Genomic DNA, 22609 nt, shown 5'->3' with positions numbered 1-22609 from the left:
ACAAAGAAATCCACTGAAAAAAGATGCAAAACTCTGACAGAAGAGAGTTTCATTTAGAAATTAATATAAAAAAGACTCTGAGCGACTTCCTGTAGCGGTTTCTGGTTCCTGTTTCAAAATAAGGTTTGAACTGAGTCTCGTTTTTAATGTAATAAAAGAATAATTGATATTGAAGTCACACACACACACACACACACACACACACACACACACACACACACACACACACACACACACACACACACACACACACACACACACACACACGTGTGTAAAAGTAAAAAGTAAAGAGAGTTCCTCGCGCCGCGGCGAACCCGCCAACCCAAACAGGTGTACTGTCTCTTTAAGAGCTTCTCCCCGCGAGCCCCCTGCCGCCTGATATCTTCTGCAACAAGATGGCTGTCGTCCCCGAGAGCAGAGTCCTCACTTTCAGCGTTTTCAAATGGAGCTCCTTCTCGTCCACGTATCTACCTGAGTGAGTCTCGCGCGCTGTGGGTGTCTCCCGCGCGTGCACAAACTGCTGCGGTCACGGTGCGGTGATCTGCGTCCGCGTCTTGCTGCTTTTGATCCAGCCGGCCTTCACGGCCGAGCTCAGCCAGCTAATGCTAACCCCGCTAGCGGTGGGGACGTTTGGTTTTTAGACCTCGCAGCCCGGCTTTAATGTGCCGCGGATACATTAAGGCGTTTGTTGTGAATTTAAAACACTTACCGGGCTGCATCCATGAAGATATTAACGTGGTTTTGATGCGGATTCATACAAAACTCTTTGTTAAAGCTGTTGAATTCAAGCGAAGTTTGAATTGGTGGCGTGCACCTTAACATAAATCAAGAGCAAACAAATCAAGCCGCCTTTTAGCACCTGTCAGCAGCATGCACTCCGGGGCGTCGCGGTGTTAAAAACGAACGGCGCAGTAATCGTCTCGCCGCTATTATCTAACAGCGCTGTTTTAGCAGCTATGCTAATGACGCTGTTCATCTCAAATAAACCCTCCAAATCTGTCTCCCGCACTCAACTACCCTCCAGTTATAGTTGGGAATAAAACACCCTGCCGTGGAGAAGCACCAGCCTGTTGATAGAGCTGCACTTGGATGACGGGTTAGCTGCAACCTGCTAACACCAACAACAATAACAATAACAACAACAACCTGCCAGCTCACAGAAACCTCACCACGAAATGACTCATGTACTTTAATGTAAAGCCTGAACTTTATGGTTTTATTCAGGCGTACAAACATGTGTTTATTCTGTTGATGACTTGCATGTATGATGCTCGCATGTTGTTTTGTCTACTCGTGATCACCGCATGATGAAGTAACTTTGTCTCTTCAGGAATATATTGGTGGATAAACCCAACGATCAGTCTTCCAGGTGGTCTTCTGAGAGCAACTACCCTCCACAGGTAAGTCCCGGTCCCCTGGAGATCCTCACTTCCATCACTGGTGCAGGTGAACCCGGTGTGGCACAGTGCAGCAGTGGTTAGCTCCGCTTCCTCACGGTACAATTCACCTGAGTGGTTCTCTGTGTGGAGTCTGCTTGTTCCCCCTGTGCCTCTTTCTGCACTTCAAACACAAATGACTTCATCTCATCTTAGTTTATCTTGAACATCAGGTGGAATCAGGCCCACCCCGAGAACCTTTCACTTTCTCTAAAGAGCCTTCTCATTAACTGGGATTATATCGTAATACAGTATATGTATGATACATACTGTGAAAGGTTTAAGCTACTATTTCTAAGGTGTAGTCTTGTTTCTTTCAGTTGAGCATATCTAAAACACGTTCACTCACTCAGCTCTAAATCATCTGACAGAAAAGCAGCAGATATAAAGGAGTTATCAACCCATCTTTGTACTGTGCTAGGGCGCTGGAGCCAATCCCAGACTGTGGTTGAGGACAGGATACACCGGGACACGTCTCCAGTCCATCACAGGACAAACACACAGTGACATTCAATACCTACATGACACCAGTGCTCAGATCCACTGCGACCGTGGCTTTTATAGACCGACTCCCAGGGCGGAACTTTTCTTTTTTAGAATTGTCTGTGTGGAAACCATGAGAAGTCATAGGTGGACAACTCCTTCATCTTCCTGGTTTCTCATTGTTGTTTTCGACACGTTGATGCTTGGAAACTTTCCTTCTGTGTTTCCTCATACGTATGAGAACTGACGAGAGCATAAGCCACATATTTTTAGATTTTCTCCTAAATATGCACGTCTAGGGCGAGGAGTCAGACACCCTCTGTTCAGTTCACTTTCAACTGTTTTGAGTTTTTTGCCTTCGGAAACAAGAGAGAAAGTGAGGCTCTAGTTGTAAATGCAGTCAGAAGCCATGGGAGTAGCTGGTGTTGTTTACGGGGAAAGCTCCGGTGTGGGTGAATGATCCACTTCAGACTGAGACACAACACTCACACAGCCGGAATAATTAGCTCCCTCCTCTATCCAGCACGCCAAATTACAGAGATGTCCTTCAACATGCGAGTCATGGCGGGAGCTCGGTGGGAGGAGCAGACCCTTTTACTTCACGTTGACTAATTACACAAAGTCACAAGAGCTGCTTTCCTTTTTTATTTACTTTTTGTCGATCGTGAAGATTGGAGGACTGTAAGAGGTGTGATCATGATCTTGGTAGAAAACATCTTTTTCCTGCAGACGTTGCACTTTGCGCTCTGGTGGTTTTGGATCTTCTTTCTGTAGCACGTTGGATCCATGCTGTGGCCTTTAACGTCCTCTTACTGTCGGTGGTTTGTCATTTGATGTCCTTGTTTGTTGGGGCGTCAGCGACGCCTGGCAGCAGCTCACAGACTGTGTTGTACCACTTTACCTGATGTTTGGAGTCACGGAGATGAGACGCCAACCTTCTGGCAGATCTGCTGTTTGCTCCAAACGTCTTTCACAGCTCTCCCTGTCCCTCTCCCTCTCCCTGTCCCTCTCCCTCTCCCTGTCCTCTCTCCAGTTCTTAATTCTGAAACTGGAAAGGCCGGCGATTGTCCAGAGCATCACGTTTGGGAAGTATGAGAAGACTCACGTGTGCAACCTCAAGAAGTTCAAAGTGTTCGGCGGGATGAGCGAAGAGAACATGACAGAGCTTCTGTCAAGGTGAGATGGGAGGAAAGGAGGGAGTTCTGAAAGAATCTCCACAGGGAACCCGGGATGCCCGGTTCTGATTGAGAGTTTTAGATCCGGGCTGGTCTTGTGGTGGTGTACAGAGTGATTGGTCTTTCAAAAGATGTTTACTAAACTCATCACTGTTCTTTTGGATTTACCATCAGTTGCTTGTCAATTAAGACTCGATTTCTTTAAATGTTTAGCTTAAGTTAACTCATTAGGGCCCAGATTCCTGTTTATGGCTTCAATAAAACCAGGACTAAGCTGGCCTGGTTCAAATTAATCCACACTAATCCAGTGGCCTTCTGAGATGTGATTAAACTCCAGATTAACTGTTTCCTTTCTACAGAGTCTCAGACTGAGATATCAAGGTCTGTCTGTCTCTGTCTGTCTCTGTCTGTCTCTGTCTCTGTCTGTCTCTGTCTGTCTCTGTCTGTGCATGTGATCAAGATACCCACATTTGATATATCTACCGATACTATTCCAATAGCAGAGCTGTTTGCTTTAATATTATTAATATCATTATTTTAGATTTTATATGATGTTTCATATGATACAAAGTTTCCAGCTCTAACGCAGCTCCAACCATTGGGACTATTTTCAGGGAGTTTAGTGTAGAGTAGGACGCAGCTTCACGGAGGAGTGAATCGCCTGCTGACAGCCTGGAGGAGCTGCTGGTCATTGTTTTGATGTTGCGGTCAGAGCCGTTCTCATCGGCGAGCTGGAGTTTTTAAACCGTGACTTCTGGGGAAAGGACGACCGCCTCGCTGTACTACGGCTTTGCTAACATCCACGTTGCTGTGTTGCTTTGCTAACATCCACGTTGCTGTGTTGCTTTGCAAACATTGCTATGTTGCTGTGTTGCTTTGTGGTGTTTTGAGCCTAAAATCCCTCCAATCAGCAACATGTTGCCATAAAAAGTTGGATAGCACAGTGCTACTTCCCTAGCCTGCTCGCTGGCTGCAAACTGTGGAATGGATTTCCTGACTCATTCCTCCTGGTCTCATTGAGACCCGCCTCCCTTCAGGAAATCCAGTCCACAGTTTGCAGCCAGCGAGCAGAGCAGCAGCAGGGAAACACTGTGGATCATTTCAGCACCATGAAGCAGACGAGGATCATGGATCAGAAATCTCTGCAGGTTGGATCAGAAATTTCTGATCCGTGAATTACGTTGATATCAGAACCCGATCACAATACTGGATCGAATCGGCCCCATCCTTAGTTTGATACCTCATCTCAAAGGTAAAAGAGAGCGTTTAAAAAAAAAACTTAAGTGAAAGCGAGAAGAGACTTTTAAATGGCAAATGGACATCACTTATATTAGGGCTGGGCGATATGGCCTCAAATCAATATCACGATATATTGAGCAGTTTTCCTCCAACGATAAATGGACCATAACCACTCCACTGCGCAAAAAAAATGCTTGTCCACTAGATGTGGCAGTTATATTGATAGTATGACTCCCCTGGACCTATTTATTGCCGCTTTAAAGGACTGTAAAACTACACAGTCTGAAAATAAATGAAGAAAATTCAAATTAAGTACTTTTAGTTAAGCACCGGAGCTTCTCGTTCGTGATCGTTGTGGTTATTAGGTGACGTTGTGGACTGCGGTGGAGGGAAGAGGGGGGCGATTTCTTCATCTTTTTTCAACAGATAATCGTCTTTGAGCCGGGGTTTTACAATTTACCCACTCTGGGACTCGTGTTCACGGCTTGCTCATGTGGACGGCCCCTTAAACACCGAATATACCGAAATGGGCAAAATCACGTCAGTAAATTTCGGTATCGGTAAATTTTCAGTTTATCGCCTAGGCCTAACTTATATAGCACTTTTCAACTGTTTGACTGTTTCAACAGTCCCAAAGCACTTAACATTGTTGATCACATTCACCCACCAATGGAGGCTACGGCCATGCAAGGCGCTGTTCAGCGTCTTGCCCTAGGACACGAGGTCGATTCTCTACGAGTCCACTTGTCGAAGTGTCCTCCAGCAAAATGTTGAACCCCAAGTTGCTCTCATTGGATGGACTTTGAAAGTTGTGTCTTCTCATGTGACACACACACATCCTTATATTGCCTTTTAAAGTGCCTGTGTGCGTCATATATGACATAACATCGCATGTTAATTTAGTAATTCTTCCCTTAAAAAATAACAGTCAGAGGTGTATTTGCCTTCATCGGATGTCCCCTGGAATTTACACGCTTTCAAATTTTGCACTATTGACAATCAATCTCTCTCCGGGAGGTCGGAGACTGGAGAGGCGTGAGGAAATGACGTAGGAGGAGAGACGCTTTCTCTCGGTCCACAGAGAATGCTGCGTTTTCATATTGTGTTGGTGCTTTTTTTGAGGGGATTTTCAACACAGAATGATCTAATACATAGACATATAGTAGTAGATCTCTGTAAGATTGTGTGTATCTACAATATAGACATACTCTAGTAGAGCGTCCACTCTGGTAGGAGACTAGAGGCTCTACACATATTGTGAAGGATCTACTAACATATGTCTACGCTGTTGACTCGTTGGAGCAGACATTCAATATACGGGACAGATTGACTGCAGGGTTAATTTATTATTCGTCCATCATTAGTCCTCCGGCAGGGACATTTCTTCACCAAATGGGCCGTCTTCAGCAGCCACACCTCCCATGGACAGTCATACTTTTTTTTTTTTTTTTTTAAATAGTCTTCAACTGCCACTGAACAGTGTGAAATGTCAGAAAATATTTCTGTTTCTTCACTTTTCTGTGCGTCCGCCACTGTGTGTTGAGCCTGGTACTCCTCCTACGTCACAGCAAGAAGGAGGAGATTGAGGAAAGCTCGATGGGCGGAGATCGAGAATCAGGACTTAATTTCACTCGTTTTTCATAGTTTTTTTACTTGCAGATGACGGCAGTATGACAAAAACCTTTTATAATCAAAATACTTTCATTTTGTACTGCGTTTTTCAAAAATGTTTTGGTGTCCTACGCTCTTTAAAACTTTAGGGTCCGAGGCGCCAAATTTACATGACGTTTTTAGTGAAAACACATTATTTTTGTGTTTATTTTGAAAAAGTTTCATGTTTACTCGACAACGTTTTAAAAACAATGTCCGTTTCCACGGAAACGGCAGAAACACTGAAATTGATGTAGTTGGCATGTCGAGCTACGAGTTGGCACTGTTTGTTTTGTTTATGGGATGAAACCAGACACGCCTGTGCACCGTCAACAAGACGCTATAAACATCCACACTGGGAGGAAGAGGAACGTCCTAGTAGACGGACGACCAAGTTAGATTGTTATTACGGTGACTGTCAACTGTAAAACTGCCAGGAGAATAAGGACTGGGAGTCCTGACACCAAGGAGGAAACCTTGTTGTCGTTAGCCGTGTGTTAGTGCATATGCAGGAGAACAATTTACTACGGCCGTGGTGCTGCTGCGCCTATCGATTTCCCCCCCCGACTCAAAGACGTCGCTGGAGTAACATAATGGAGCGGTCCAGCCTCAGTCAGAGGAATGAGGAGGAGACGCTAATAGACTGTTGGACCACAGTGCAGCCGTCTTTAAAGAGAGGAAGACATGGATCCAGCTTCTGGATTTAGTGGGAAATGACTCGTCTAATTGGAGATCAGCTGTCGGCTCGCACTTCCTATTGTTATCACATCAAAATAAATCCCTCTCTAAACTCTGAACGACAGTACCAATGAGCTCAAAGGTCCAGTATGTTTGACCAATGAACAAGTTGGGAACAATTGGTTGAAAAACTAAACCAACAATCCCAGTTTTATCACACACACACACACACACACACACACACACACACACACACACACACACACACACACACACACACACAGAGTCTTGATTCAAACCATTCAGCTCTTATTTGTGTAGATGAGCGCTCGCACTTCCTGCCTCGGAGAATAGAAACTTGGGCTCAGAAGTTATTGTCACTGTTAAATGTTTTCATCAAGCTGCACATGGTGTTTATAATCAAACAAGGTTCAAGAATAAAATCCGACCTTGTGACAGTAAAAATGTCCTGCTTGAGGACATGTTCTGGGTTCTGGCTCGTCTTTTGACTCCAGTCACTGCAGGACCGTTGACAAATCCCTGTGTGGTGTTAATCTGCAGTGAAGGCAGAGCTGCTCTTTGTTAAAGCCTCTAATGAAGATCCACGAGATGAATTCATACGATTTCTGCGTCTTGACTCGGTTTCTTCCTCCTTGTTTCCATCATCCAGTGGCCTTAAGAATGACTACAACAAGGAAACCTTCACCTTAAAGCACAAGATCGACGAGCAGATGTTTCCTTGCAGATTCGTCAAAATAGGTGAGAGCCGATGGCGTCTGCTTTGCCCTGCTCACGTCCTCGGTCTTCTTACCTCTGCTTTCTTCTTCTTTTTCTTTCTCAGTGCCTCTGATGTCGTGGGGTCCCAGTTTTAACTTCAGCATCTGGTACATCGAGCTGCACGGCATCGAAGACCCGGATGTGGTGCAGCCCTGCCTTAACTGGTACAGCAAGGTAAGAGCTGAGCCTGGAGCCGACGCCAGCGGGGTCGAGCTGCAGGAACAGGCCCCGGCCTTTTAACTACACCGATTATTCAACACGGGAGGATTAAAGGTTTTCAAAACAGACCTCAGAGGTCTTTTCTCACCCGTTTAAATCTAATGGAGCCAATAATTTAATAAAATAGTAAAAAAGAATACAATATAATTGAGACAGAACTTCAGTGAGTGGTATGTGCTATAATTACTGTATTTCCTGCATTATAAGTTCCTTTTTTTACTTGGTTTGGTTGGCTGTTTATGTGACTTTAGGAAGCAGATAAATAGAATAACCTTTTATAATGATTTTCATTGTGGAATGAAAGTAGAGAGCAATTACTCTTACAGTACAGAAGAAGAACTGGATCCTGACCGCGGTGCAGTACAACAAAGAATAGTGCCATCATTCGTTTCATCCACAGTACAGAGAACAGGAAGCCATCCGCCTCTGCCTCAAACACTTCCGTCAACACAACTACACAGAGGCCTTCGAGTCGCTGCAGAAGAAGACCCGGATAGCGCTGGAGCACCCCATGCTCACACACCTCCACGACCGGCTGGTGCTGCAGGGAGACTTCGACGCCTGCGAGGAGCTCATCGACAAAGCCGTGCGAGGTATCACCATCACCATAACCATCACTTCCACGGCTTCTCATCCCCGGATCAATTTAGACGCTCAACAGATACTTTCAGTTTTCACTTTGAGACGCCTGACCGCTGAACAAAGTGGAATTCTCATCGTGTTTCTTTGTCCATCAGGACATGAGAAAGGCACAGGGAAACACGTTCTCACATCTCAGAGGACTAGAGATGAGGACTCTGTGACTCTGCAGAGCGCAGGGAAGCGTCCTGTGTTCAGGGTGTTTCTAGAATTACTGTGCCGCATGTTGAACCACATTTTATACTTTTGACACTTTCATATCTTTGCTGCTGGAATAATTTGGGTTTGATGGACTAGTCAGACTATCTGGGATTAAATGTGCGGCAGCTCCCAGCTCGGCTCCAGTCGATGTTTCATGTTGGATTACGTGTTAAACTCCCGGAATACTTCATCTCAAACATCTGCTACAAACTGCAGGTGTGTTGGTAGTTTAAAATGAAATTAGATGAATGAATATTGGCTTGGAGCGGTTTGTTACCCCCCCCCCCCCCCATATTTAGTGTAAATAAAAAAAATAAAAAATAAAAATCTTTCTTATACAATCAGTTGATTCTCAGATATACGTGGATATTTACTCATTAGTCATCGAGCAGCAGAAATCATTGTGACGTTGTGAAAGTAAGAGGAGAGATGAGATCTAACAGCTTCTCCTTCTCAACCTGTGTGAAACACTTTTTATTTTCCATGCTGCCTTTGTGGTTGTTGTGACATTTTAGTGATTTATTTGAAGCTTGCAGGTCTTTTTTCCTGCCGATGCAGATTCTGACACATCATCAGCTTCTTCTTCTTCTTCTTCTTCTTCTTCTTCTTGTGTCCCTGGCAGACGGTTTGTTCAACCAGTACATCAGCCAGCAGGAGTACAAGCCCAGGTGGAGTCAGATCATCCCCAAATGCAACAAAGGTACAAGCGCCCAAGAAATCAACAGAGACGACATGAACAGTGAGAGCATCTATTGAAGCAGGACCCCTCCCCTCCCTCCTCCTTTTCCCCGTTATCTCAAACCTTTAAAACATTTCTCTGGGAGACGTGTGACTCTGCACCTAAACCGGATCTCTGTCGTCCCCCCCCCTTCTATTTTTTTTTTTTTACGTTATCCGCTCCATCGCTTCCTTCTGCATCATCCTCCATCCGTCTCACCCTCCGTACCCCCTCCCTCCCTCCCCCCCTCCCTCCCCGTCTCCGCAGGTGACGCCGATGACAACCGGCCAGGCATGAGAGGAGGACATCAGATGGTCATTGACGTCCAGACCGGTGAGACTCTGACTCAGCTCTGACTCACACTGCGAAGCCTCCTCCTTTAAAACTCATCCCCCGTGTTTTCACCGCTGTAGGAAAACAAAAGGCTGCTCCGAGTACGTACGTGAGAAATGGTGCTTTGTGCTGGAGCGAGGCGACCGTCTGGTCTGGGTCTCCATACGAGGATTTCTTTTTCCCGGACCGGACTCGCCCCAAACTGAGGCTGAATCAGCCTCTTCGGACTCACACACTCTTTGGCTGCAAGTTCCAGCAGAAAAATAGTCGCTTAAATGCAAAATGAGGAATTAATCCCCGTCAGACATTTAAAAAATAAAAAAACTGTCAGGATTTAATGGTACAATAAGATTCGTCTGAACAAACCGAAGCTCTGCACAATATTTTCTATTACGATCAATAAAAACAATATGCATTGATTGCATTCAAGCAAAAGTAAAATAATTTAAGTTATGAAAGAAGTCTCATTAAAAGTCCACAAACATTTTGCCATTCATTAATTAGAAAAATACAAAAATAACGACATTACAGTCGGTATTCTGTAATACCTGGTGGTCACATTGTGGAATTCAGAAGTAAAACAATTGACAAGCTGCTGGTGGACAGAAGAAATAAATCTACAGAATCCATTGTGAGTTAAGGGCAAGAGAAAGGGCACTGTTACTATTAAGAAGACATTTTAAAACATAACCGTACCTAAATCCAGCTGAGATCGTGCAGCCTCAGTCTAGACCTGTACATTGGCAACCTTCCAGAGCGGAACATAAATATCTTCCAACATATTAATAATTGAGTAGTGATCTGTCAGACGCTCTCCTCACTTTTCAAAGTAGAAGTGTGCAGAGGTCCTGGTCTGTGGCTGTGCAGCTTCACACACTGCAACACTCTGTTCAGTGATACATGCTGAAGGAGTCAGAATACACAGTCCAGCCATGACTCCATCATTGTTGGACCACAGATACTGACGCTGAAAATGTTTACAACTGCAGAAATGCTGCGATTTTGGAGACACTACGACTCAAACTTACTAAAAATCTTGAAGTTTTCATCAGAAAAAACATCACACCCGAGAACTAAATGTTCACTGGCTCTCTACTTTATCCCCCGGGCTGTTTCTGTCAGTGGTCATAATGTTTTGGCTGGTGGAGGTGAATACACTCGGGATTATGACAGTTGGGAATCAATATAAATCATGTGGACGTGAAGACGCAGTACACAGTGGTTCAGTTCTGTGTATTTTAAGAAGGTGCAGGACAAATGGACCATTTGTTTCCTGGTTTTCTCTTTATGACCTTTTAAAGTTCCCTTTGGGGGTTGAAGGCTTTATTTTAATAAAGGAATAGAATAGAAATACTGTTTGATCCCAGGTGGGATAGATACACACACACACACACACACACACATACGTGCAGTGGTGTAACATGTTCCCGCTCTTATCCTGTTTGGTTTGTTCCAGTAGACTTAACATTTGTTAACATTTCATCCTGAACTGACATCAGCTTTTTAAACGGCCGTGTGATTTATTATTCTGAGCGAATGCGTCATGATCTCAGACTGAGAATGAAATTCTTCTCCACCCTCACTCTTTCCTGTTGGAGGTTGTGGTACTACGAAGGGATCCACGTGGTTTTACTGCCGATGTTTCATGAAGCTGTGTGAGGAAGACGGTCCTGATTTGGTGTCTTTGATTGGAACAATCGGCTGGTGATTGGATTCTCTGCAGCGTTTCATGATGACATGTTTATAGATTGAGGTTTGTTTCCTCTAGAAGAAATCTGAAGGGCTAAACTCTGCTGCTTCTGCTTCACACCGTCACGGTTACATTTGAAGGAAATCTATGGTGCGATGGGAAACGGCACCAGAGGTGGCAAACGTACAGACACGTACAGTGTGAATGTAAAGCACGATGAGCGCCATGGATATGTACAGTATGTATCTACAACAAGTCATTTAAACTAAAGTATCGTTGGGTTTGCTAGTTGTTTCAGAGCTGTTTGTTATATAAAACTTGGAAATGGAATCTGGACAAAGTAAACTAGATGTACTATAGTTTCAAAATGAACAACAAAACATAAAAGTCAGATTTATCTTCCATATCCAGACGTGGCTGTTTCCTGGACAAGCCTCGTCCAGCTCGATGCATGTCACGTAGTTTTGTAGTTTTTTGTCATTTTTCTTCCTCTGTCACACAAACACCACAGGAATTGAGGTTTTTCTGTGGTACTGTGAAACATTCTTTTGTCATACAGTGACACCTAGTGGTTCAACCTGTATATTTTCTTTAGAAGTTGCTTCTTAATATAAGTCACATGGCCAACCAGACAACAAAATAATGTGGAAATTCAGTAATTATTTATTATAGTCAGGAAAATATATTATGTGTTTTAATCCCCTAATTTTAGTCCACAGAATACCCAAAACTTTTGTTTTTGTCCTGAAAAAACAGCAATTATGCATTTGACTTTCTTTGAATCCAGAAGATACGGTAATTGATGACTTGGTACAGAAAAGATGGTAATGATCTTTTAGTCCAGAAAATATGATACTTATTTCTTTTAGTCCATAAATTCCGGTGCTGGAATGAAGAACTGACATCAGAAGTACAGCAACTAGTCGATTTCTTCTGGAAGACACTTTCTATGATCCTACTAAAACAGTTTCTTCTGCTCCAGAACACTTTGTTTCTGACTCCCAGTGACTCACCAGACTTTGTTTTATTCCATCTCTGGCTGGTTTCTTGTTTTGGAAGCACTTATTCCCTCCTACACAGGCTTCCAGCCTCCCGGCTCACTTGTTCTGTTTGTAATCTTTTCTTTTTGTAGCTCCTCATTGTTCTGAAGTTTTAAAGTTACCAGGCCGGGGCCTTTGTTCCAGTAAACAATGTGAACGAGCCGAGCACACTTGTTAGGATCTTGTTCAGCTGCTCAGTCGGGTCCGATTGATTTTCAATCCGTGACTTAAAGCAGCTCTGCTCTGTTTATTAAACACCTCACTGGTTTTCATTGTGTGTCCGTCAGGATGACAATAAGTTAGATTAACTTCATGCATTAACATTCATCTATCAGCTGAATACATGAAGACGGAGCAGTGTGTTTTTGTTTGTGCCCCACAGAGACGGTGTACCTGTTCGGAGGCTGGGACGGGACCCAGGACCTGGCTGACTTCTGGGCCTACAGCGTCCAGGAGAACCAGTGGGCCTGCATCTCCAGGGACACAGAGAAAGAGGTGACTCACTCATGTCCAACTATTATTCACTGATGATAACATTCTCCTTCTTCCCCCAGTTTCTCAAATAGCTGTTTTTTCATGCCACTATTTAATCAAGTACCTGCCGTTTCCCATTCCACTCTCTTCAGTGAAATTACAAATAGACAAAACATTCCAACACATTAGAATCTCAGAACTCATATTTTGCTGCTGCTTTCTACTTCCTGTTTTAAGATTGAGTATGTGCTCATTACACCATCTTGTGTTTTAAAGTGGTATTGCAAGAAAGGGTACATCATGAAGCTCATTGGTTTTTGAGTTTCGCACCTTTCTAAGCCCGCTTGCTGTCATTGGCTCCCTCACTGGTCTTTTCTTCCAATCAGAGCGGCCCGAGTGCCCGCTCGTGCCACAAGATGTGCATCGACTCGCAGCGCCGTCAGATCTACACGCTGGGCCGCTACCTGGACTCCAGCGTGAGGAACAGCAAGTCCCTGAAGAGCGACTTCTACCGGTACGACATCGACGCCAACACCTGGACGCTGCTGAGCGAGGACACGTCGGCCGACGGAGGACCCAAGCTGGTGTTCGACCACCAGGTAGACGCGTATAGCTCTTTTCCTACGTAATCACAATGTGGAAACATTTTGCTTTGATTCATGTCTCACATTTCAGTACACACGGCGGTAGAGCCAGATAGTCGAGGGATCGATCAGATCGACCAATCAACTTCCTGTACGATCCGACGATACCCAATCCCGTCAGGATTCATGGCTGTGTACAAACACTACAGACATCTGACGGAGAGCTAATGAGCATCAGTTAAAACGGAATATTCATTAAAAAAATCTTTTGTTTCTTAATTCTTTGGGATTGTTGAAGTGTCGGGTGTTTTTTCTCTGTAACCCACTCGTTTCATTACGACGCCTGTTTGATCATCGCCTCGCTACCATGAGAAGTTGTGTGGGGTAAATCTGAGTTTTTTTAAGATGTAAATGTGGCAACATGTTGATTGAACCTCAGTTTTGATTCCTCCTTTAAACAGCTCAACACCTCATTTATCTGCAAATTTAGCTTTTCATACGTTGACGTTCTTCCAAGAAAAACTGGTGGCGACTATAATCTGTGTCTCCGTGAATCATTGTTATTTAAACATGGCCGCCGCATCGTTTTTGACATTCCTGTTGTGCCTCCTCAGATGTGCATGGACTCGGAGAAGCACATGATCTACACGTTCGGCGGCCGCATCCTGACCTGCAACGGCAGCGTGGAGGACAGCCGGACGTCGGAGCCACAGTTCAGTGGCCTGTACGCCTTCCACTGCCAGGCCGGGACGTGGAGCCTCCTGCGGGAGGACTCGTGTAACGCCGGGCCGGAAGACGTCCAGTCTCGCATCGGGCACTGCATGCTCTTCCACACCGTGAGTCCCAACGCCGTGAGGCCGAGCCGCACGTCAGCAGGACGCCTCGGTCCGGTTCTGACGGTTTGTTTCTCCACCAGAGGAACCGCTGTCTGTACGTGTTCGGAGGTCAGAGGTCCAAGACCTACCTCAACGACTTCTTCAGCTACGACGTGGACGGAGACCACGTGGAGATCATCTCTGATGGCACCAAAAAGGATTCGGGAATGGGTGAGGATTGACTTCCACCTTCATCTTCGTCCCACACGGACGACCTTGGTGTCCGCAGACTTCAGCGTGTCGACTTAATGACAATCAACTGTAATGAAAAACAGGAAATTGAGGGTTGGTGTTTCCTCGAAATCGATCTTTTGACCCGCACTAACGAGAGGGACAACGATTTTCTGCTCCTGATATCTGTAAAAAGGCTGCATACACTTGAATCTTTGATTGGTTTTCTCTTCGTAATACAAAGTATTTCAAGTAATGTTTCCTTGTTGGGATCAACTGGAGACTGACCGCTTTACCTGGATCAAGATGTGCTGTGACGCCGGCTCATGTTCTGAATCGGTTCAGGAAGTCTTTAGGTTTGGAGGTGAAAGTCTCACATCTGGAAAAGTCTGTTATTGATATTTCTTCAAGTTTAACAAACCTCAAAGAACAAATATCGACGCTGAAGTGTTTGTTTGTGTGGAATTATTGCCTTTTCTCTATAAAAGAGCCTTAAAATGACTGCGTTGTATTTAGCGCTTTATAGATGAAGTTGAGCTGAAGGTGCAGAGAAGTTGGACTTGCAGTGTGTTTTTGATGTTTCTGCTTATTGATCCAGAAAGTCGGTCCCAGTTTTTGTGGTTGCGTTTCTCTTCCTGACGGAGGAAACGTCACACCAGATGGCTCAATTGTCGCTTTCAGATGAGCCCCCACACCTCCGATCACTGTGGAATAGCACTTATGTCGAGCAGATTAGGACTTGAGCTACCAGCTACACTCATTTGTGGGTAGAAATAAGACTGCATGCTCACAGCAGGTATGTTTCAGCTGGCTGCAGCTGCGCCATCGGTTGATTCGACAGTTTCTAGCAGCAGTCGGACGCTTCCGACCAGATGTAGTGAAATCTGCTGCAGCCTCGCTGTCGTGTGTCCATGTTGAGCCGAACTTGCAGACCACCCATCAATCTAACGACTCTAAATGCTGCTTGTCCAATCTGAGGTGATCCTCGTCGTGATGACGGGATGATGTTGGAATAACAGAGATTACTCTGTTTCTTTAACGTTGTGGAGTTACGATGCCATTTCCGTTTCACATCAGCCGTTCTGTGTAACAGTTAGGGACGTCCCGATCACACTTTCTGGCCCCGATACTGATCCGATTTTTCAGAATTGAGTATCGGCCGATACCGATACTTTGCCGATCCGATACTCACATTACTATTGCAAATATACTCAATAGTCTATTTTTGGAGAACTAAGATGTCTGAAGCTAAAAGCACTATTGGCAGAAGCTTTGTTTACCTAGAACTTATTGTAAAACTCACTTATTGAATCAAAATACTTCTCAGAATGACTTAAGAACTTATTTAAACTTTATTCAGTCAGAACAACAAAAACCCAGTTACAATCTGCAGTCTTGTTTCTCTTATTTATCTTAACTTAAACTACTTCACCTGGATTTTGTGGCAAAAAAAAAAAATTAAAAATGAAACCCAGTGAATCAGATTTACTAACATATAAAGTATAAAAAACTACAACATAAACAGTATTCAGTAAAACCAATCAGAAGAACCCAATTCTACTTCAAAGTGTCTTTGACTGGTTGGGTTGAAAATAAGTCCTAAAAAAGTACAAATACAATAATAAAAATAAATAAATAAATCTTAAACATAAATACTCTCAGGCTCCAATGTAACTTCTTTGTGTATTAAATTCCAGTTTACCTTAAAGCAGTATGAGAGGTTTGACCTGAATGTCACTAAACATTTACATTTCAATGTGAAGTATAAACACTTCATTCTACTTCAAAGTGGTAAAACCTGTTTGATTAAAGTACTCTGATCATAGTACTCTCAAAAACTTATTCAGAAAACGATCTTTGTCCTCCCTGACCTTCTCCCAGACCTCCGTCCACACCTCACTATGAACACGGCTCAACACGAGGCTTCAGGGCATGTAGTACACATGCCAGGCCTTTAGGGGCGCTGTGACTCACCAAACACAACAAAAATGCAGAAGAAGACAGACCACATAGAAATTTAGAAGTAGACTTCTGCACATAAAACACATAAACCACTATATATAACTCTAGTTTTATAGGTCTATGGCCCCGCTCCACCTGCTTCTAGCTGCTGCAGCTCCACCCGAGCTTCTAGTCCCTGATTGTTCTGGTTATTAGGTGACGTTGTGGACCGCGGTGGCGGGAGGAGGGGGGCCATTACGTCATCTTATTTCCACGGATGATCGTCTTTGCAGGGGTTTGATAATTTACCCACTCTGGGACCGGTGTTAAAAAGAACCCGTCTCCGGGCTCCTAACCACGCCTCATGTGGACGATAGGCTGAAACAGCTGGTTTAGGTTAACCGGGTTCCTGGTGTGGACGGCCCCTGAGCGTACTCCACCGCATGTTTACCTTTTACATGTCTTATCAAATTAGTTGTGTTAAGTCATTTATACTTTCTCGAGCAAATCAAAGTCATTTCCTGATCACAGCTTAACAATGCCTGCAGAAGGAGATGGTGTTCTTGTTGGTAATCCCCCTTAATCCTCCATGCAGTTCCCATGACGGGCTTCACCCAGAGAGCCACCATCGACCCAGAGCTCAACGAGATCCATGTGCTGTCTGGACTCAGCAAAGACAAAGACAAGCGCGAGGAGAATGTCCGCAACTCCTTCTGGATCTATGACATCGCCCGCAACAACTGGTGAGACACACACACACACACACACACACACACACACACACACACACACACACACACACACACACACACACACACACACTACAACCATGTGTCCACTGAAGTCAGCATGAGGACGCCATGATCCTGCGTCTTTAAAGTACGGTTAAATAATTAAATTCTCATTTATTTGTTGCAGTTACGATTAACCTCAGAGAGAAAGTGAACAAAGTAGAAGACTCTTATATTTTCCCATTAATTTTATTCATTTCAGTTCATCTTACTTCATCTTTAACTGGATTTTGAGAAAATTATCAATTTATTCAATAACAATTACATTTCACATTGAGCCTGTTTACATCTGGTCTCCCCCCCCCCCCCCCCCCCCCCCCCCCACCTTCTCAGGTCGTGTGTGTATAAGAACGATCAGGCGGTGAAAGAGAACCCCAGTAAAGCCCTGCAGGAGGAGGAGCCATGCCCGCGCTTCGCACACCAGCTGGTCTACGACGAGATGCACAAAGTAAAAGACCTCCAGTCGTCCACGCTCCCACTCCCTGCTGCTTCTGTCTCATTCAACCTAAAATACCTAAGAACATTTTAATTCATTAACACTTAACAATCACAGTAGGGATGGGTCCGATCCAGTGTCGGGATCGGGTTCTGATATCAATGTAATTCACGGATCAGAAATTTCCGATCCAACCGGCATTTCTAAGTTCTTTTAACAGAGAAAAGAGAAAAACCCAACAAATCCACCAGAGTTTTTCAAAAAGTTTCATTTTCAGTGACTCCGAGCATCGTTGTCTAACCTGACCCTAGAACACTACCAAAGTTCTCTGGTGTAAACAGGCCTGCAGTTTGGTTGTTGGGTTGATTCAGAAATGGTAAAAGTCGATAGGAAGCTGCTCTCGGTGAAGGATTTAACTTCCTAACAAAAGTATGTGAAGTCCAGAAGTCCAGAGCGTCCTGAAGTGTTTCCTGTTTGGAATGGCAGGTTGTGGTCTGTTGATCTTCTTTAACAGTTTGTTGTTTCTCCAGGTGCACTACTTGTTCGGGGGGAATCCCGGGAAGTCCTGCTCCCCCAAGATGCGTCTGGACGACTTCTGGTCGCTCAAACTGTGTCGGCCCTCCAAGGAGTACCTGCTGCGCCACTGCAGATACCTCATCAGGAAATACAGGTCTGCACGCCAGCTTCTGGCTCGCACTTCAACTTGAGCTGCAAACGGATCAGATCAACTAGAAATGTCTTCTCGTTTTAACTGCTGGGAATCTATTTATAGAACTGCACCTCCTCATGTAAACACTTTAACATTTTATATCAAAGTAGTTCCACAAACTATCCTGGCATCTTGAGTAATTCCAGCTCTTGTAATGGAGTTTTGATCTCCTGGACGACTGTGAAACACTTTCTACAGCCCTGCTTGTGGTTCCGTCACGGTTCTATTTTATTGCAGCGGCTGATTTTTATGACTAATGTTTAAGAGTCGGATTACATCTGTAGACTCAGATTATTCTACTGAATCCTCTTCATGTTGGATGTTTTCCAGGCATTATTGCAGCACACACAAGTATAGACGAGTGAAGCACAACCTATGTTTTTTGCCTCATTATGAATATTTATTGATGATTTGTGCAAAGATGCAGGATTATAGATCATCTAGAACATGAATAACGACACGTAGAATCATCATAATGACGATATTAAGTTTTAACTGTTTCTTTTCTGTAGCTCCTCTTCTTATAGCTCATGCTTCATCCAAACATTTTTTAACAACAAATATTCAAAACACTTGTCTTCCCTCTACCTGCCACTAGAGGGAGCCTTTGTTTAGGAGTCCGTGTGTGCAGCCTCCTCAGATTGTTTCTATAAACATTAAATCAGAGACTGTAATGTTGCTCCCATCAGAGCAGCCCCAGGTTGGTTTCCTCTCCTCTGCCGCCCCCTGCTGGCCTCCTTCCTCCTCTAAGCGTGTTCATATGATTTGTTGTCAGGTTTGAAGAGAAGGCCCAGTCGGAGCCGCTGAGCGCCCTCAAGTACCTGCAGAACGACCTGTCGCTCACCGTGGACCACACGGACCCGGACGAGACCAAAGAGGTACGGCCACACAGGAGCGAGAGAGAGAGAGACGGTCTGAATGAGGAAGGTGAAGTGAAGCCTCCTCGTGGAGGCTGGTCAGGATGTTAACGTGGCTCTGCTTCAGTTCCAGCTCCTACCGTCGGCTCTCTTCAAGTCCAGCTCCGACTTCATCCCTCTGGGTAAGACGCTCACAACTCCTCCCTCCAAACCTCCGGGTTTCTTCTTCCACATGTGTCTGTGGTTTTTACCTCTTAAGTCTCAGGATGAACTGCAGCGTCCAGTGACACTATTTGATAATTCATCTTTTTAAATCTTCTAAAGAAGCAAAATGTAGTTTTTCTTTTCAGTTTTTTTTTTAAAATTAGTATTTTTAATAATTTTTAGTAATTAGTTCTACTGGTTGTGAACATCAGGTGGTTTTCTGCCGCCACTACACACACACACACACACACACACACACACACACAGAACACTTATTGTTGTTGTTGTGATCCGAATAAAAGAAACGGGCTGTAAATGCTGATTTCTCCTCCAACAAACAAGACTGAGATCAAATGACCGTCTTTATATGGAACCTCCTGGAAACTGGCAGGTGGAAGAACGATTGTTTGCTTCACTGGATCCTGGTAGAAAGTGGCAGACATCATGTGGTCTTTACTGCAGCCTGGTTGGAACTGACAGAACCAGTTCTTTGTATTTGATAGAACCTAATTGAAACGGGCTCGAAAAGCAACTGTCTCGTTTTGTGTCCAGGATCAGACAGAAGAAATTAATACTTTCCTGGAAAAGACTTTGGAAAAAAACTCTTGACTTTGATTGGCCTTGACTCCGACCCAGCTGAAGCAGACCGAGTGTCTTCTGTCTGTCTCGGTTCTGGACCAGGACTGCAGCAGTGACCTGGAGCTTTTCTTTCCTCAGGCTTCTCGGACGTGGACCAGACCTACGCTCAGCGGACGCAGCTCTTCGACACGCTAGTCAACTTCTTCCCGGACAGCATGACCCCGCCCAAGGGCAACCTGGTCGACCTCATCACCCTCTAGCCCCGCCCACCGGACTACACCCCACCCCTCCCCCCACCCCACCCCCTGCTGGTGGCGTCCACACCCTACATCCACCTCACCACACGACCTGCTGCTGAAACAACACTGTGCCAGCTGGACACGGCAGCCCCAGGTGTGTGTGTGTGTGTGTGTGTGTGTGTGCGTGTGTGTGTGTGTTTCTGTGTGTGAAGCTTCCTCAGATCACACTACGCCCCTATAAACTCTGCCAAACATCACTTTTACTTTCTGTCTTCACTTGATTTTCCTTCCCAGGAAAGTTTACGCCAAAAAGGATTTGCACAGTTGCTCGTATTCTTTTAGTTTTTTTCTTCTGTTTTTGAATATTTAATCTTTAAAGAAAATGTTGGTGAAGGAGTGAACCCGACGGCTCAGTTATTTATTCCACTACTTGGCTCTCCTCCTCCAGCGGTCGCATAGATTGGTTTGCTCACCTGTTGCCCCCAGATGCAAAAAAAGAAAAAGAACCAAAAAAAAAAAAAAGTCAACAATTTTACTAGTGTTGTAGGAATAGTAGAGGAATGATAAAAGTTTAATATATATATATATCAAAATATTCAATTCTATTGGTTTTTGGTTGTTTGAACCCTGTGAAACTGGCTGAAACTGGCCGAGTTAAATTTCTTCCCTCTGATTATTATCGGACTGTAATTTATACTTTAAGATTTGTACAGAAGATGTAAATACACAGAGGATGTTTTTTTCAAAGTTTCCCAGGGTGAGCTGATTTTCTGCCGGCTTGTCTTCTTGTCCCGTTTCTTTTAAAAAAAACACTCGAATGACAGCTGCCACTTCTTTACGTGTGAGATCCCACTCTCAGCTGGTTTGGATAAACACTGGCTCTTTCAGACACGGAGTGACGTCTCTGTTCATGTGTCTGGTGCGTTCAGTGTTTTATACTGAAAGGACCTGTGAACGTCCATCTACCCCCCGGACCGTGGGTTTTCTTTTTTGTCTTTCCCTCTTTCTCCTTCCTGTGTAGAGATTAGTGGGATCCTGTGCTTTTGCCCTCAGTGTCGACTTGCAGGATCATCAAGGTGAGTTCTGCACACTTAAATATAAATACACATAAATAAAAATAAATCTCATTATGTAGGTTTGACACCCAATTAGCTCTCACTTTCCCACGTGTAAATCATGATCTGAACTGAAGTTGGGGCTTTTCATCTGGATCGGTTGAAGCTGAGTGTTCAGTCTGGTCTGGAGCCCAGATGTTATTAAACCAGATGTAAATGGGATCGAACACGCAGAACAACCTCCGATCTGTGTGTGATTGTTTGGTGTGATGGAACAGATGATCGAACCCTCCTGTTTTCCTTCTTCTCGTCTCAGACGTCTGAGATTCTCTCTTCCTCCAGATTCATTCAGAAACATTTCAGAATTGTGATTCAGGAACCAAAACGACAGTCGTCCTAAATTTCCAAAAACACATGAAAAGTGCATGTTTTGAAACATTCGTCTGAAAAGGAACCGTGGTTGTTTGGATCGGTGGGCCTCCAGGAGTGTGCGCCAATGTTCTACAGATATGGGGAGCAGAAGGAGAGGAACCAGTGGAAGCTGGTTAGAGAGCGAGCAGGGCTACAGTGGGCTGCATGAGATGAACTTGGAAAAAGGTTCAGGACAAAAAAAAAAAATAATTTCTAAGAATTTCATGATAAAACACTCATATTTTATCAGCTTAGTTCATCTAAATTATGAAATTATGTTTTTAACACTGTTGGTATAACAGTAGGAGAAAGTCTCCGATGGGAACAGAAAGCCTGATTGCAGAATTAAAACCTTTTATTTCATCTCCCTCTTTATAAAAGCTGATTACAGCTGATTAGGCGAACAAACCTATGAAACCAGGGTTCTTTGTCAAATTTATTATCATTTCCTCTTCATGAAAAGAAAAAACTGTACGACTTTCATAAAAATGGAACTAAAACATAATGAACTTGACATTTGACTGGAGAATCTCAGGACTTCTGTCTGGAGACACGGAAACATCTGAATGAATCAGAATTCACCGGAAACCTCCGTTTCTCTGGTTTTTATAACAAACTGGAATTTAAATCAATTGTCTGAAAACATCCTGATATTCCACAACATCTTAAGGTTTATTTCCCTAATCTGGGGTCATGATCGTCACAATGGAAAAGAGTAAAAACCTCTTTGGTTCATGATGCTACTGTAGAAATGACCACTTACTTTCTATGATGCGTCTGTATTTGACTCCTTCGTCCTGTTCACCGCTGACTCCTGATGAACCGTCCACACACACACACTCACTCACTCACTCACTCACACACACACACACACACACACACACACACACACACACACACACACACACACACACACACACACAGGTGTGTTAAACACGTGCAATTGTTCCCAAACTAAAAAGACTCTTTCCATTTGAACACTAATTTAGCTGAAACACGACTTTC

General features: G+C 44.1%; 1 protein-coding gene across 2 annotated transcripts; it reads left to right on the top strand.

Annotated features, from left to right (window-relative positions):
* The first annotated feature begins 372 nt into the window (after positions 1-372).
* mkln1 (muskelin 1, intracellular mediator containing kelch motifs) lies at positions 373-20628 on the top strand. Of its 2 annotated transcripts, none has more exons than XM_080491900.1 (18): positions 373-475; positions 1331-1400; positions 2953-3095; positions 7332-7420; positions 7503-7612; positions 8058-8250; positions 9120-9197; positions 9483-9548; positions 12661-12773; positions 13139-13351; positions 13951-14172; positions 14253-14382; positions 16919-17066; positions 17448-17562; positions 18081-18220; positions 19035-19137; positions 19244-19298; positions 20038-20628. In XM_080491900.1, the coding sequence occupies exons 1-18, from the start codon at positions 396-398 to the stop codon at positions 20157-20159; spliced, it is 2190 nt and encodes a 729-aa protein (XP_080348026.1). In that variant the 5' UTR covers positions 373-395; the 3' UTR covers positions 20160-20628. The 2 variants fall into 2 exon arrangements, with proteins under 2 accessions (XP_080348026.1, XP_080348025.1); XM_080491899.1 differs by having other exon boundaries at positions 377-475; positions 9120-9236.
* Positions 20629-22609: the final 1981 nt, after the last annotated feature.

This window comes from Lipophrys pholis, assembly GCF_963383615.2.
Source record: "Lipophrys pholis genome assembly, chromosome: 22".
NCBI lineage: Eukaryota > Metazoa > Chordata > Actinopteri > Blenniiformes > Blenniidae > Lipophrys > Lipophrys pholis.
This window is presented reverse-complemented; position numbering and strand designations above follow the sequence as displayed.

Coding starts and splice junctions, on each gene's coding strand:
- mkln1 (XM_080491899.1), top strand. CDS start 396: ATGGCTGTCGTCCCCGAGAGCAGAGTCCTCACTTTCAGCGTTTTCAAA. Junction 8,251..9,119: donor CATCGACAAAGCCGTGCGAG/GTATCACCATCA, acceptor TGTCCCTGGCAG/ACGGTTTGTTCAACCAGTAC. Junction 13,352..13,950: donor AGCTGGTGTTCGACCACCAG/GTAGACGCGTAT, acceptor GTGCCTCCTCAG/ATGTGCATGGACTCGGAGAA.